Below are 16,930 nucleotides of genomic sequence, written 5' to 3'. Positions count from 1 at the left end.
AAGTACACATATGTGCTAATGTGCATGCTGCTACATCAATGTAATAGTGCTCACCCTTTCATTTTCTCTCCCTCTCCTTCCAAGCATCGAGATCCCCCTAGCCTTCCAACATTGTTGCCAACCTCTCTATGATCATCACCAGGCTCCCCAACGCCCACCATGGCCTCCTTCACCGCCAACTCCTCCTGCATCATGGGCAGACAAGTTTGTATCTTTCGTGTGAAAGAAGGATTCACCTTTCTTTATGCGAATCCACTATTTGATCGCATAATGGCCATTTCCGAATCTGTGCAGATAGATGAATAAAAGAGTTTGAAGTGTTTTGAGATCTACGTAAGTGCGATCTAACGATTGACGTTGTGAAAGAGCATCAATCAGTCTTCTGCACGGGGATACAACCTAAACCTATCATATGCTCCTTGTTTTACCCATAGCTTGTCACTTTCATCACCACCATATACTCAAAAGGAATTGACTCGATAATTATGCAAAACTTTCAATCTGTTAATGAACATCATTAGATAACAATGTAATTCATACACAGGTACTGGTATAAGTATCCGAACAACTGAACTCCCAGAATAAAATATTTGATGTATTCAGGAAGATCACCAAAAGTCTTAAATAGAGTACTTTACCAATTTTACAACTTTGAACTACAAATACTTAATGTATTTAAACATAGTTCTCAAGTGGCTTTAGTATACAAACTAACAAAAATAGATCTATTCTATTTTAAAGATCTAGCCTTGCCTCTTGTTACGATCCCAAAAGATAATATCATGCTAGTCTTTTAAGTCTCAAGATTTGAAAGGGAAAAGTAAAAATAATGAACCTGACAGTTCAGTAAGTACAAATCTACTTATCTAGTTAGTTCAAACAAGTATTAAGTAAATTTCACTCAATAGTTCTATATAGTAAAATAATCTCTTTTTTTACCCAAATAGAGTTTACAATTCTACATTTCATATTTAGAACAGTGCTTATAAAATATTTATTTATAAATATCAAATTTTAAATCTATTTTAACTCTACAGTTTATAAGACTGCAGTTGTATATAAACCCTATGACAAGGCTAAAATATCGTATTTAACCCCTACAAAGGACACCATAGAATATTCAAATTTTGGAGCAATCAAAGTGCTAATGTGTGATCCCCATTTATGGGGACCAAAACATAGCCAGACTAGCATCAAAAACCCAGATACACACACACATACACACATACAAATCCCATTTAAAATATTTATTTTCGAACATTTACAATTTTTAGGATAGTCCATGTATTTTCAAAATGAAATTCTTCCAAAGGTTCAATATTTCCAAAGTATGCAGAAATTTACAATTATATTCTAAACATGCCACTTGATTTACCAAAGGATTTTCAACAAATAAAATTTTACCTACTTGAACCAATTTATGTAAACACAAGAAAGATTTGTCCGACAATATACAGAAACAATGCAGTTAAGCTAAAACAAATGGTTTAATGTGCACTAATCATGAATTGAGATTAGGTGCAAAATAAATCTAATAGTAGTAAATTCAAAAATTGAATTCATATAATTGAAAATATTTTCTTAGGCAATTAAATTTATAATTTTAGTAATTTGCTCTTTCTTTTGCATATAATATTAATACAAATATATCAAGATAGGAATAATTTTTAAATACACCCGAGTCCTTAATTAATTTTTCTTGATTCATTTCCAAGAACTTATAGGTATTATCAAAGGAAAACAAAGCTTACAAACAATATTTCAATGCTAAAAGCTACTATAATCCAACCCTAAAATTGTCTAATGTTAATCTAAATAAAATATCATAACTTCTTCACTTATCTATTCTTTAACATGAGACTCCTTAATCACAAATAAAAGAGATTAGAGTGGTTGTCACCTCACTAACCAAATATGGGGCTGCTGCTAGTGAAATCTAGCAAGGAGAAACAACACTTGCAGCCTCCAGAGGTTAGATCCAGTGGTGAACGACTGGCAACCAGGGTGGCGAGACCTAGTAGCACCCATGTCTGAAATGAAGGAAAGGCAAAGGCTCTAGCTCATGTTAGGGTAAAAGATAGAGCGATAAAGGGATAGGAGGGAGAGATAGAATAACAAAGAGGGGGAGAGAGAGGGAGGGAGATAGGAGATACATGTTAGTGAGGCTTTATAAATACAATGGAAGGGATGCGAGAGGCGGCGGGGAGAGAGCATAAAGAGAAACAAGGTTCCTGCCTCTGTTTTATTTAAGGGAACAACATCAACTTACAAATGGTCCGGACTGAGACCTAGGTACGGGCCTAGGTGTTTCACCTCCAATGTTGCCTATGCCTTGAGCCTCAATGTCTGCCTCTGCCTCTGCCTCTGCCTCACCTCCCATGGCAGCAGTCTCCTCCCTTTCATTGCTGCATTTCCTCTTCATCATCTTGAGATAGGCGCCACATTAGTGGAGGCTGAGAGGGACCATTGATGCAGAGGCAACCATCCAAGTCAAGTCAGAGTTGGAGGGGAGGAGTGGACACCAATGGAGACGTTGGGCAATTTGTAATCACTAAATATCTCTATATTCAATGTCTTTCTGATCTTTTGTTGCAGCAGGCAGGAAGAATAAGATAACAAGAAGAAAAAAAAGGGGATAACAAGAATACACAATATTTATGGTTCAGCTTATTGACCTACAATTCATAAATAGAGATGATGCAAAAATTTTACTATAGAAAATTACAGATTACAGAGTACAAAATTTTCTTTTAAACCCTAGCCTCCAATGTACACATGATCTATAGAACAAACAATTATTTTCTTCTTTGAGAGTTACAAAAAATGCTGATTTAGATTTGAACTGATATTCTAAAAAAATTAGATTAGTCCAAGGTATGGGGACTCTGCCGCCGCGCCCTTGACTAACTAATTATGCAGTCCAGAAAACAAGTATAGTGGCCAAGAGAAAAATGGTAAATGGTTGTTTAGAACTTTTTTTCTAATGGGTACTGAGAAACATTATAAAAATTTATCAAAAAATTATATAAATATGTAAGTTCTTAACCTAGTCTGCCATTAATTATATTGGAATAATCAATCGTCCGAGAGATCAAACGAAAACTACAGCAGACCTATAATATGGGGTTTTCCACACATTTTGCTTTGTAAGAGAACTTGGAAAATACGGTAGAGTTTATAACCTCTTTCAAAATAATAAAAATTTTATTAAAAGAATCATATAGATTAGTAAGTTCTTAACGTATTGTGATAATAATTTATTGGAATAATATATAGTTTGAGAAATCAAAAGAGAACTAGAACAGACCTATAATATAGTGTTTGTTTCTTTGTAAGAGAATTTGGTCGATAGGGTACAATTTATAGCCTCTTTCAAAATAAATTAATATATTAACCTTTTTTTAGCACTGCTTTAGTGTACATGTTGAGGATGAGGTTATAAACCAAATCCAAAGATTTTCAAACATGTTTGGAGAACTTAGTATCAAGTATGATACATGTGAGATAAGAGACACCTCGTCTGGGTTAACAGTTGAGACAAGAGAGGAATACTCATCCGAGTAGGATATGGTGCGGGGGGTAAGATGAGCAAGAGCTCAAACTTGGTGTAAGGGAAGGGCCAAAAGTAGGTGGAAGAGCTATAAAAAGTAGGAAAGAGAGCTATAACAAGGAGTTAGAGCCATAACATGTCTTAATCTTAAAAAGAACTATCACTTTAATTTGAAATTGTTAGTATTAGAATGGATCCATAAACACAGCTAGGAGAACCTGCGCACGCAAAAAAAGCCCTACAGCCAAGAACAAAAGGAGGCCAATGACTAAGGAGCGGCCGCGGCCCAAGCGAAATAGAACTATGATAAAGCCTAAGGTGAAGAGATTCGCTCACAAAGGACGTGACGCACCCATCGGCCTCATATGGATGAGACAGAGTGCAACGCAAGAGGTGAGAACTCTGAGAGGCGGAGGTCCAGACAAGAAGGCTAGAACCAAACAGAGGGATGGAGTAGGGGAGGACAAAAGGAAGACCGGTTGGCAAAAGTAGGCATGAGTGGAGAGGTAGGTGAGAAAGCCGAGTCTAGTATTATTTTTGTAGGCAAGTAAGAAGCAAGCAAAAGTGCAGGCTTGCCTCAAAAGCGAGCTCGAAGCAATCAAAAATGATATATATAGGGTGGGGCCTGTAGCTTAGAGGATTAAGACATGTAGCTACGAACCATGGTGTTAAAGGTTCGAATTCCTCCTCGCCCACAATCTTTCAAAAAGAAAAGAGCCTTTTCTTTACCTCTGGTAACTATCAAGAGAGCACTTCTCTAGTTTCTTTCCTTTGAGCATAAGATAGAGTTGTCACCGCATATTGCAAAAGGTGAAAATGCTTCAGCCAGACTTGTGCGGCTAGTCATAGAATATTTACATTAAAATAACTGGTGTCTTGTGTGTGTTTGATTGATATATATGATTCTTGTTCCAATTAATGTTGGCATGGCAGGGTGGGGGATTTATTATTTCTTTTCAGTTAAGTTATTTAAGTAGAAGGACCCTGATCTGAGATCGAAGGTCCGAACGATTGGGTTATTTTTTAAACAATTATTTAAAAGCAAAATTATTCGGGATTCAAGCAAAATCCTGAAAACCTAATTTTCATATGTAGCTGATTTCTTTGTTATTTTAAATTATTTTCACAAACATTATTCCATCTGTCAACAATGCCTCCCATTTTCTCTCAATCCAAAATCATCGACTAAACAAAAATACTTTGAGCCATTTGCACAATCCAGACAATAACCTATGAGTAAAATGAAGGTAGACATGGAAGACCAAGGTCTCTTGATGAGATTTTTCGATGCCGTAGCAATTTGAAATGTCATTTCCTATTGGATAGCCATTGATTTTTTTGTATTACCTTTGAAAATATTATAGACATGAAACAATACAAATATTAATTTCTATTACATACATTATTTTAAATAGTACCATATAACATTAAACAAAATAAGAGTTGGAGATATAAAACATTATAAATCAAATTTCAACAATAATATAAACAACAAATTAGAACTGTAATATTATTCTTTAGGAAGACAAATATCTTTTAACTAAGAAAAGTGATCAACTAAAAAAAAAAAAAAATAAGCATGTACTTTGGAGTCTTTCATATGATTAATCTTTCTTATGATCGATCACAATACTTTCTTCTTCATTATTATTATAATCATCATAATCATCAAGGTTTATAAATAATAGGATCGGGTTTGGGGCAAGCATTGTTATTATTTGCACTGGCCAGAATCCATTGTAGGTTTTAGAATCAAGTTCCGTTCCGCTATCGACTCTAAACAGGTTGGATAAAACCTGGGGGAGGACAAAATATTTTCCCCCATTATAGTTTCTATGTCATAGCAAGAGGAAACAAGTCTCTTGTACATGCTAGAACACTTCGCAAATAACCATCTCACACAAGAAACAAAACAAATTTTAACCACCCAAAGCCAAAACAACTAGAAGAAGTGGGGGATTTAAACGAGCAAGATAGTGGAGTTTCTTTTCTTGTTGACGAGGAGATATACTCATGGAGAGTTCAATCACTCTTAAAAGTGTAGCAATAGACTGGTACACTCTAGACTGCATGTTCAGAATCGTAGTAGTAGAACCAAAATATGAAGTAGGAAAAACAAGTTTGCAGAGACAAACAAATACTCCATGTCTCATTAATTAAATATAGATTATAAACGGACTGGTTTTGGAGATCAGACATAATTGCTCAGTTGCTCACTTAGAAAATGGCTGATTACACTGATTTATATACATACAATATAATTCTTCACATACTTTTACTTGGCATGTGGTGCTGTCCCACAACGGCTTTTGTTTTCTTCTCTTCACTTGTAAATACCTTTTCCTTCTTTAATAAATTCAAGGTGGCATTCTTTGCCTCCCTCTTCCTCAAAAAAAAAAAAAAAAAAAAAGCCTCTTCGCATACCATTTTCAGCCCACATTTCTCCCATCCTAGTTATCGAAAAAAAAAGAAAAAGAAAAAGAAATTCACATACCCCATGCATAAATGCCTTAACTGCAATTTAAAAGATAGAATGTGTGAGGACCCGTGCGGGCGTGTGTTTAGTTCCACATCGGTTATTCGCTGGGTAGATCTTGGGTATTTATACAGGATCAAGGAACCCAAATAGTAACTTTCGGCTAGCCATTTTGGGTGAGATTTTGGGTTGTTACAAATGGTATCAGAGCAGACCCAACCCATAATCTATGTGGACTAGGGGACACTGCAGCATGGATCCATTGGGGCTAACCATGAGCAGATCGTGGTGTTTGTGATTAGATTTGAATGGATTTGAACCCTTAGCCTGACGAGGATGTCAGGACTTGAACGGGGGGAGTATGTGAGGATCCGTGCGGGCGTGTGTTTAGTCCCACATCGATTATTCGCTGGGTAGATCTTGGATATTTATACAGGATCAAGGAATCCAAATAGTAACTTCCGGCTAGCTATTTTGGGTGAGATCCTAGGTTGTTACAGAATGATTGAATACTTATACAAAGAGACACATTCATCAACACTTCATCATTAATATTGATCAACACTTTTATTTTTTTTAATATCCGTTAATACCCATCCAATTTATTTATTTATTTATTTGATGTAATTGGTGGCTAAGGATGCTAATTCTCTGTTAGCCACTGAAATTTATTAAGAGATAAAAAAAAGGTACCGTATATAAGTACAGAATAAGTTTACAGAGATTCATGGAAGAAAAATGGAGGCAAAAAACAGTTCAGAGGCTGAGGATGACACCCATCCAGTTTATTAATAGATAAAAGTACAGAAGTAGAAACGGAACAAATACAAAGGATAGAAGCCTTCAAAGGCCACAGTGGCTCTTAGAATAAAAGCTTACTTATTAAATTCCATAACATAGAGAATGATAGCGGACACATCTAGCCATACTATCAACATGGGAGCCTCAAATTATATTATCTTTTTTGTTCACTTTATTTGCCTTGCTATCACTGCCCATTTTTTCGACAGAAGCCTTGCTATCACTGTTTAGTTTCAACTTCTGAAGGCCCGCAGAAATGTTGCACTCAAGACCTGGGGCAATCTTTGATTCTTTGAACTGCTTAATGGTTTGGCTGGCCTCAGCAGCATTGCTTGGTGAAGCAACCTTTAACTGCAAGTAGGACACACAAATTAGCAAATGAATGAATGAATGAATTAGAATGTCAGACAGACTACATAATGAATTGAATTAGTTTCATCTCAGGCTGCATCTTGCTTCGTGTCGATGGGGGGGAGTATGCAACATATAATCTGCAATTAATTTTAGTGGATACAAATGAAATTTTAATCTGTAATGGTCTCTATAGGTTGCTGACCTCAAGCTTCTCGAGTATTTCATCTTTTGTCTTCTGATCAGGGGCAGCAAGGTACTTTTTAAGTAGCTCAACTACTTCCTCATCTTCAATGATCCATTTAGTTCCGTCTTCCAGGTCCATGATGTGAAGCACGTTACCTGTCTTAGGCTCCATTTTACGAATAGGCAAGGGGCCCGGTTCAGGCTTGCCTCTGATGCCTTCAGCGGATCCCTGGGGGTTGGAATTATCTGATGCACAGCAGCAATACACACTTTAAGATGAATTTAACAATGTGAAAACAAATTGCACCAAGAAATGAATAAGCGTCTGAAGGAATTTTATATGTTTTCCAAACCAACCAGTCATAGATCTAAGGAGAAAGAAATACAGAAAACATAAACACAGTAGCCAAGATTTTAGGCAGCAAAAGTAGGCATATTCAGCCGGTGATCGACATCGCTAAGTCCTTCAAAAAAGTAGACGACAAACTTATTCCCAGTCATATGAATTTACTCACAAAAATTTTGCTGGCTTGGCTGGAAAGCTATATGTTTAGACGAATTCTCATAGTTGTGAGGTGATAGCGTTGCTGAGCCCTGGCTTGAGGGCTTCTGAACTAATAATACTCATGCATTATTCTTTTATTTAACTCAATAAAGCTGTGGGCTTTGGCTCTTTTTAAAGGAGACTCGCCACAGGATTGCTCAGTCGAAGATTGGCCGCTGCTCCATGACATTTGCAAATTACTGAGGGAGTGCGACTCCCACCAAGCTACGCACGTATACCAAGAGGCAAATGATGCTGCAGACAGGGTTGCTTTCTTCACGGCTCACCACTCTGGAGGTTTCACCTGAGTAAACTATGGGTCTGTGCCAATGCTTTTATGTAGCATTTTGTTTTCTGTTTTTGTTGGCCGTATCCACACGCGTGTGTGAACCGCCGATGTAAAAAAAAATAAAAATAAAAAAGCACATATAAAATTGCCTTATGAAAACTCATCAATTCCACGCACCTTTGCGCTGTGCCATGCCGACCTCCGACCTCCCTCACCGACGTCAGAAGGGTCACCTTCGGGAGCTGCCAAGAAACTAGTTCTCCAATGCTCGCCCGCAGCAAATGAAATTAGTTGTTCTATATTATAAAGACTGGGGAGGTAGAAAACAGGGGCTCACCTTCTTCCCTCCCCCTGTCCCTGGGTACGAGGAAGGCGCTTCCTCTCCCCAGGGAGAGGGAGAGGGAGAGGGAGAGGGAGAGGGTCCCTTCCCTCTCCTCAGGGAGAGGGACGAAAATGACTTCATCCAAGTTGGACAACGACCTGACGCCTGGATGTTGCGCGTTGGACATAAAATTAGTGCGTTAGAGATATCAGAACCCAACCTGTGGAAACTTGGCTACCAGATTTTATATTTTATACTTCTCAGCGATTTTACTTATTTCCGTTGTTTTATATCTCAACTACCGTTCAAACCAACGGACTCATGTTCCATGGTCCACGTTTCTGTACTTCAGAGAGCCGCCACACCATCAGGTCACAAAAGATGAATGGTTAGCAAACAGGGTGCAGTATACCGTATTCAAAACGCGCACGCAACAACCATCCTATTTGATAGCCAACCATCTCTGTAATCAGGTTACGTGATGGCCATCTAGAGATGCCGTGCCTCCGCCTCCAGAATCATAATTTTAGGATATGACAACTGACTCATACTTATATGGCTGGCTCTGCAAATATGGAAGGCATTCTATCTGTCAATAAATTCATTATAACCTAAAAATTGTACAATTCATATACAGGAGAAAGTGAATATCGGAATAACTAAACTATTAACCTGAGATATTGCATATATTATAAACACCACCATAAGTCATACCACAGAGTTTTTTCTTCTAAATTTTACAATCCAAAACTTCTAGTGTTTAAGTTATTTATATGTCATCTACAAAATATTATAATATATATATTAATCAAACCAATTTTACTATCTACAACAACAGCTTTGCCTCTAATATTTCCCAAAACAAATAATACTAATCTAGCCGCTGAACCTTGGATCTAAAAAATGGGAAAAGATTATAAGCTTCACAACAAGTAACAAATATACTTTATAAAACCGATTCAAGTCATATTAATAATATAATTCAATTAAATCATATAAAATATGATACATTTTTACAAGTAATGTTTATAGCATTTATTATGAATGATATCCATATACCAAAATTATGTGTCATTTTTTCTAAGAATGTCAACATAGAGAACCAATACATTGTATCAAAGTTCAATACATGTCAAATATCATAGTCATACTCATATTTATATATTTGAACCCAAGTACCTAATTCTTTTAGCTCTAGATGTCCCCCGTAGTAGGGATCACCACAATCACCCCATCACAGGGATCATCATACAATCAAGTCTGGACATGTACATACACAACAGAGCTGAGAGTCAGATGATGCACACGCATGCACCCATATATAGATATATATAATTTAAGCATATCTGTTCTTTATGAAACTGCTTTGAAGTGTTCCGTCAAATCTACAATATTCATGATTTTACTTATTTCATCCAATCATAATAGGTATCATTATCCAATTTAATTAACAGAACTGAAATCACCAATTAATTATCCATATTTATCAAGATTTCATGTATGATTAAATTTGAATTTATCATAATAATTTGTACCATTTTGAATGACAAGGTAATTTTTAATTAATTTTGATTAATTAATATAAAGGAGAGATGTTACTTATCTCGTAGATACCAACCATCTGACAATCTAAGTATCTCTCTGGGCTTCCTCAAGATCTAAGAATCTAAATTACATGCATGTATTGAATTAGTGGCATGATAATATTTAAAATTAATTTCTAAAAATCTCTAAAAATTTAAAATTCTTTCTAAAATTTTGAAAAATCTTAAATTCATAGTTTCTGCACTAGTTATCATTTTAACGGGGGAAAGTGGCCACCAACTTTGCCCTGCTTCCTGTCACAAGACGGAAGAGGGGGTACATCACTAGGATTGGACTCAGAGAGAGAGGAGCCAACAAAGAGGATGAGAGGGACTGTATGAGAGAGCGTGAGTGAGTGAGAGGGAAACCCTTGCACCCTCTAACACACACCCAGACACACATGGGTGGGAAGAGAGAGAGAGAGAGAGAGAGGGAGACGGAGAGAGAGAGCACTTCCTTTTTTTTTTTCCTTCCTTTCTAGTTTTGACAAAAGAGAGAAAATTCGAAAGGAAGAGAGAGAGAGAAGAAGAAGAAAAGAAGACGAAGGAAAGAAGGAGAGGAAGAAGAGACACGGAGAGGAAGGGCGTGAAAGAGAGAGGGCGTGGGAGAGGACGTATGAGGGTGAGAGAGAGAGAGAGAGAGATGGGGCGAAAGAGGAGGCGAAGGAGGCGGCGGACTGGAGAGGAGGTGTTGGGAGGGGGTCCAAGATGCTGGTTAGGTGGGAATGGGGTGTGGAGGAAGGGAAGAGGTGAGCGGGGAAGGCGGTTCGCGATGGTAGGGGTGGATATTTGGGCACGAAAGGGAGGAGGAGAACAGGGGAATCGTTCCCCCCACCTCCCTGTTCTCTATCTTGGATGACTACAGGACACTGCCTATATCACGAGCTATACTACTATCTAGAGTTCACACCATGCACCGCAGAGGATCCGAACTCAAACTAGTTAGGCTCTCTTTAAAAGATTTCGATCTAAAATATCTCTCGAGTTCGGATCCTTTGCAGAGTGTTGTCACTCTTAATAGCCGTCATGTCATCCATCGTAGAGATGGACCGTCTGCGGGTATCCCACATGCTACACATGGTGTGCCCTAGATGAGCAGCAGCCGTGATGATGTGGCAACTACCCATAAGGCTCGTTCGGTTCGCGGAAAAAGAAGGGAGAAAAATGTGGTGAACGGAAAAGTAATGAGATGTCTCTTGTTTGGTTGGAGTTTTCAAAGGAGAAAGACGGAAAAGTTGTATTCCCATGGGAATATGATTCCCATATTTCATGGAAAAGTCTTTTCCATAAGAAATATGGAAAAATTACTTTCTCATGAGACGAGAATCACTCTATTTTACTTTTTTCCAAAAAGATCCTTCAGCATTAAAGAAGCATTAAAGACCTATTTTTTATTAAGGGCATAATATGAATCATACATAACTTTCCTAGGAAAGTGGATGGCCAACCAAATATAAGCACTTTGGAAATTTGTTACTTTTCCGGGGTCAACCAAATATGCCAAAAGTACTTTCCTAGGCATCCTCTTCCTAGGAATTTGTTTTCCAGGAATCATATTCCTAGGAGAAAAAATGCTTTCCACGAACCAAACGAGCCGATAGTGGTACTCAAATCTTGAAGTGCCTTAAGGAGATGGAGAAGGCATTCTCATCCATGGATTGCATTGATTAGGAAAAGATTTGCTTGGCCATCTACCAGCTGCAGGGAGAAGCTTATGAATGGTGAGAAGTCATGAAAAGATAGCATGGGGAGGAAAGACCTATCACTTGGAATGTGTTTTGTTAAAAGTTCATGGATATGTACTATCTCGGGAGTCTGAGGTTTCGGAAGGAGGGTAGATTCTTCAAATTGATTCAAGGAAATGTGACAGTAGCCTGATATGAGTCCAACTTTATTGAATTGTCCGACTTTGCTCTGGAACTAGTAGCTACTAATGTTAGTGAATCCTAGAAGTGTGGAAGAGGGTTGAAGCCTAAGGTTCGACTTGGTGTCCAATCTATGGAGCTGGACACCTATTAGCAGGTGGTGAACAAAGCAAAGCTAGTAGAGAAGAAAGTTGATAATGTTTAGTAGAATAGGGTGAGAAGTCTAAAGAAGGAATCTAGACCTAGTAGTCATCAATTTGGATTGTCATTTGATGGTCAAACTAAGAGGTAGAAAACTTTTAGGAGAATGGATGGAACTCACCAGAAGAAAGGACCTTGATACGGCAGATGCCAAGGTTTTCACGCTGAGAAGGAATGTCGATGGTTTTAGGGGATTGTTTTAGGTGTGGACAACAAGGCCATAAAGATATGAACTGCCCTCACCGCCAAAACCCTAATTATGGATAGCCCTTTCAGGATGCACCAAGACCACCATCTACTCAAACTCTTCTTGATGGACAGGCTTTCCATTAGGGTCAGACCAAACCTTCAAGGTAGGATCAAGGAGGATGTCAAAAGCTAAAGACCTAGGCTTGTCTTTATGCACTTACCCAATTAGATGCTCGGGCATCAAAAGATGTGCCCTAGATTTTACCTGTACTTAGTGAAACCTAAATTTTACATAATCCTGCATGTTTTCAAAAATGTTTGCTGGTTTAATTAAAATTCATAGTAATAGTAGAGCTTTAATTGTAATAAGTATGATTAGAGTATCCTCTACAAAGGTTTATATCATGCTTGACGGGCTACCCACTCCTTTTTATCTCCCTTAAGCTTACTAAGCAGTATTGTACCTGTGCCCCTAAACTAGATTCCAAGGCAAGCTCAATTTAGCTTCACATAGAGTGGAATACGGCTATCTGCATAATATCCTTTAAACAAACTATTAGTTGCTGAGGAAAGGAAGTACAAGGTATCTAGCCTGTAACTGACACTCAGCAGGGTGCGACCAGAGAATTTTGGCGAGTTTTGGTGAGAATTGCGTAGCGAAAATGTGGTGCATTGAGTCATCCAAAATTGGACAAAAAATATTGATTATGGATTGATTAATATAGAAGCAAGTAGATTCATGTGCAAAGAATTGTAATGCTTTAATTTGGGGTCAAGATATTAGTATTCTTTTAGGGAAGATCAAATAAAACTTGATACAACTAAGTTTTGAAATCCCACATCATTTCTTATATACTTGTGGACCAATAACTTCGACAGGATGGCTACTTGGGAGCTCGAGGATAAGATAAGAACTAAGTATTCTCAACTATTCCCTAATTGAGGCTTGTAGAATTTGAGGACAGTTTATTTTGAAAAGGGGAGAATGTGAGAGTCAGTCGAGCTGGATCGGGAGATGAATGAGTTCCCCAAGCCAAAGTCGGCAAAAGATTTGCTAACTTTGCTAAAGAAAAGTCGGCATAAAATTTGCCAACTTTATCTAAGGGGAAGTCAGTAGATGGTTTGCCAACGTTATTGAAAGGAAGTCGCAGGTTGTTTCCCAACTTCATTTCAAAATCTAAAATAATGGGGGTGTTCAATGTTTTGTTCCAAAATAGGGAGCACCCCCTATTTCAAGCAAGGTAGCAGTGGGCAACCCTGCCGCCCCATTTTGCAATGCCTGCCAGGGATTGCTGCATGCTCTCTTAGAGATTCGTTGCCATCAGCAAGGGAGGCCACTGCCCTCCTATATTGATCTTTCCCCAGTAGCTACTAGGGAGGCCGCCACCTTTCTCTAAACCACCTCCCGGGGAAGGCCACTGCCTTCCCTCATCGCCCTTGTTCCTCCACGTCTCTTCTTCCCCTCCTCGTCTTCCTTGTTCCATCCAATGAGGTCCCTATTCTTGGCCTTGTAGCTGAGTTCGCCACCTCAATGATGCCGGAAGCTGCCACCTCAATGATGCTGGAAGCTGCCACCTCCCTCCCTACCAACATCTCAGCCCGAGCCCTTGATGGTAAGTAGTCTCCTTCTTCTTCCCTTCTCTCTCTCTCTCGATCATGCTCGGTTTCACACCCAAATCACCTCCTCCCAATCCCTCCCCTTCACCTTTTTTTTCGATTTGTGTGGCCATGCGGCAGACAATGGCCAAAGGGCTTCGACTGCCAGCCTCTCCTCTCCTCTCTTCTCTTCTATTTTCTCCCTCATTCGATCGAACCTGCTCTCTCCGCCCTCTCTCACATTCTCACTCCTCTCTCTCTCTCTCTCAATCTCTATTTTATCTTTGCTTTTTCTCTCTTTCCCTCTCTCCCTATTTTTTTTCTCTTCTCCTCGGGTGCTCGTGAAGCCTCGGGTTAGGGTCCACCTACCTGCACCCGTGGTATAAGTTATGAATATAGGGTCCCATGGACATGGGGATGCACCGGACTTTAATTTCTGTTATTGCTCCAGAGAAAATCTAATTATTTATGTATTTGGCCTAGGTGATGTGTAAGTTGGTGGAAGATATTTTCAGTGTTTATTGAGTTAATCGTTAAGTACCTCTCTATCTCTAGTGATTTTATTATACATATTATGTACTGTAATTCAAATTTATATTGCTTATTTTACATGTATATTCAAAAATATTCTAAATATTTGAAATTATGAAAATCAGTTAAGCATATTTGTATTTAATTAAAAATTCTACATACTCTGCATAAAAGGATAATTTTAAAATTTATGGATCAAGCATGAAGTAATTTACTAGAGCATGATCATGAGCATGATGAGTGATTTCCATTATACTATTTGAAAAGAGATGTTAAAACCTGATTTGAAACCATATAGATATTTGAGCATGGTCACAAGCATGATGATTGATTTGCACAATGATATTATTTGAAATGAGATACATATCTGGTTTTAATATCGCATGTACATTTGAAATAATTATGCTCACAATGTATTTGAAAAAGTCAGTTTTGAAATGGATTTATTGATTACACTGTAGTTTGACCAAAAGTCAGATCTAGCTAATGGGATTGATTGTTGGCCACATGTTTAAAAACTAGTTTCTTTCGAGCATAGCTAATTAAAGCTGATCGCTGGCAAAGCTAATTCCTTTTGAGTCTAGCCAATAGCGGCTGATCACTAGCATATATTGATGGAAAATATGGTTTGTACTCAGGAGCTAGTCTTTTTACCTTGTCACGAGATGAATTGCGGCCGTCTAAATCAGAGCTATTTCCTTTCTGGTCCAGCCAATCAGGACTAATCGCTAGTACATGCTGATGGATGGTATGTTCTGCATTCAGGAGCTAGTCTCTTTCGTGCTGTCATACCCCATCCCATTAGTATGAGTAAGCATATGATCGATGGCTGCACGCTCTACAGGGTTTGACTTATAGGACATGCAAGCTCTAAGGAGAATTCTGGATAGTATCAGTCTAGGTAAACTAAGATACTTAGAATTTCCTAAAATGATAACTATCTACAATAAAAGATCCAATAATATTTTATACTCGATCAATGTCGGCTATATAGTAGCTTATGTAAAACAAAAGGGTCACTCCTAGGTCCCAATACTCTTGCTCACAGCCCCACGATCCGTTCCAATCTATGCCTCGGTATCTGAACAGTACAAAAACAAATAATGGGAGCTAAAAGCCTAATAAGTACCTCTACGTCTCTGGTTGGATCCGTCATATATATATATATATATATATATATATATATATATATATATATATATATATATATATATATATATATATGTTCAATTTAAATAATTATGCCCATGATCATGTTCAAATAATCACAGATATGATAGGTCAATCAATCAATTTTTGGAAAGAAATGTTTTCATCATATTTTGAAATCATATGCCTAACCGGCATGCATAATATGTCTTCCATTGCTTGATCCATATTTAAAATTTATATTTATTTTATGCATAATTAAACTTATATATATTTTTATATAAATTTAAACATAACTAAATTTCAAAATACAAATTCAAAATTATAAAGGTATTGATCCAGTTATAGGATCAAATATACATATACACATGCTGATCTAAGTATCAAATACCAGAACAATTTTTCATAAATAAAATTTGCATGCATCTCTAAAATCCTAGAATATAGAGATATTTTCAATCAGGTTGCAAGGCACAAAATTTCCTCCAAAATGATATGCATGAACAAGACAAGCATGCATCGATGATTAGGTCCCCTAGAAATCTAAAGCAACAAAAAGTTTCACTTCAGATTTGGGGAATATGAAGGAGCCCCACATTTGTGGGGCCCACTGGGGTTCTACAATTTAGAAATTCTCCAAATCAGGGGTTGTGACCTTAGACATGTTGACCTCCAAGATTTGAGTGCGAACCCTCGAGCCCAAACTAGCTCGTAGGCGTACTATTTACCTCTAAACAAAAGAAAGGGATCCGGAATTACCTTGGATGTAGGATCTGTCCCCCGACTCTGAGGTACCTCAAAGATTAGAGGTTCCAGTCTCTATTAGGTCTGCAAGAATCACAAATTAGGTTAGCGAGAGATAGGGAGAGAGAGAAGGAAAGAGAGAGAACGGAGTGGAGGGAAAAAGAAGTGTTTGGAAATATAATTTATAATCAGATGCATTAAATATCTTAAAAATTTTATGTCAATGGATGCATTGAATATTTTATTATATTGATATACATACTTTGTATCAGGCATTCATCTGCATGCTTTTATTTATAAATTAAAATTTTTATATTATGAAAATTGATATTTTATGTGTAATATGTTTGATCTAATTAGAGGTAAAAGTTGCTTACTGAGCTCTAGATCATTTATCTCTTTACATTTTTCAGATAGCAAGGAGTAGACTACACGAGGACTATGGGATGAGTTGGAAAGAAATAGGGCTTAGTTGATCTTATATGTACCTTTTCTGAGTTAATGAATCGATAAGATGGTTGTATATTTTTAGACAATCATTCTAAATTTTATT

At 37.6% G+C, this 16,930-nt stretch overlaps 1 protein-coding gene across 1 annotated transcript; it reads right to left on the bottom strand.

Moving 5' to 3' along the window:
* Nucleotides 1-6,765: 6,765 nt before the first annotated feature.
* Nucleotides 6,766-8,636, bottom strand: LOC103712553. Its single transcript, XM_008799103.3, has 3 exons — nt 8,375-8,636; nt 7,384-7,610; nt 6,766-7,178 (listed from the first exon to the last, which is right to left on the bottom strand). The coding sequence occupies exons 1-3, from the start codon at nt 8,388-8,390 to the stop codon at nt 6,972-6,974; spliced, it is 450 nt and encodes a 149-aa protein (XP_008797325.2). The 5' UTR covers nt 8,391-8,636; the 3' UTR covers nt 6,766-6,971.
* Nucleotides 8,637-16,930: the final 8,294 nt, after the last annotated feature.

This window comes from Phoenix dactylifera, chromosome 8 (assembly GCF_009389715.1).
Source record: "Phoenix dactylifera cultivar Barhee BC4 chromosome 8, palm_55x_up_171113_PBpolish2nd_filt_p, whole genome shotgun sequence".
Taxonomy (NCBI): Eukaryota; Viridiplantae; Streptophyta; class Magnoliopsida; order Arecales; family Arecaceae; genus Phoenix; species Phoenix dactylifera.
The sequence above is the reverse complement of the archived record's forward strand: the minus strand, read 5'-3'. Positions and strand labels throughout refer to the sequence as shown.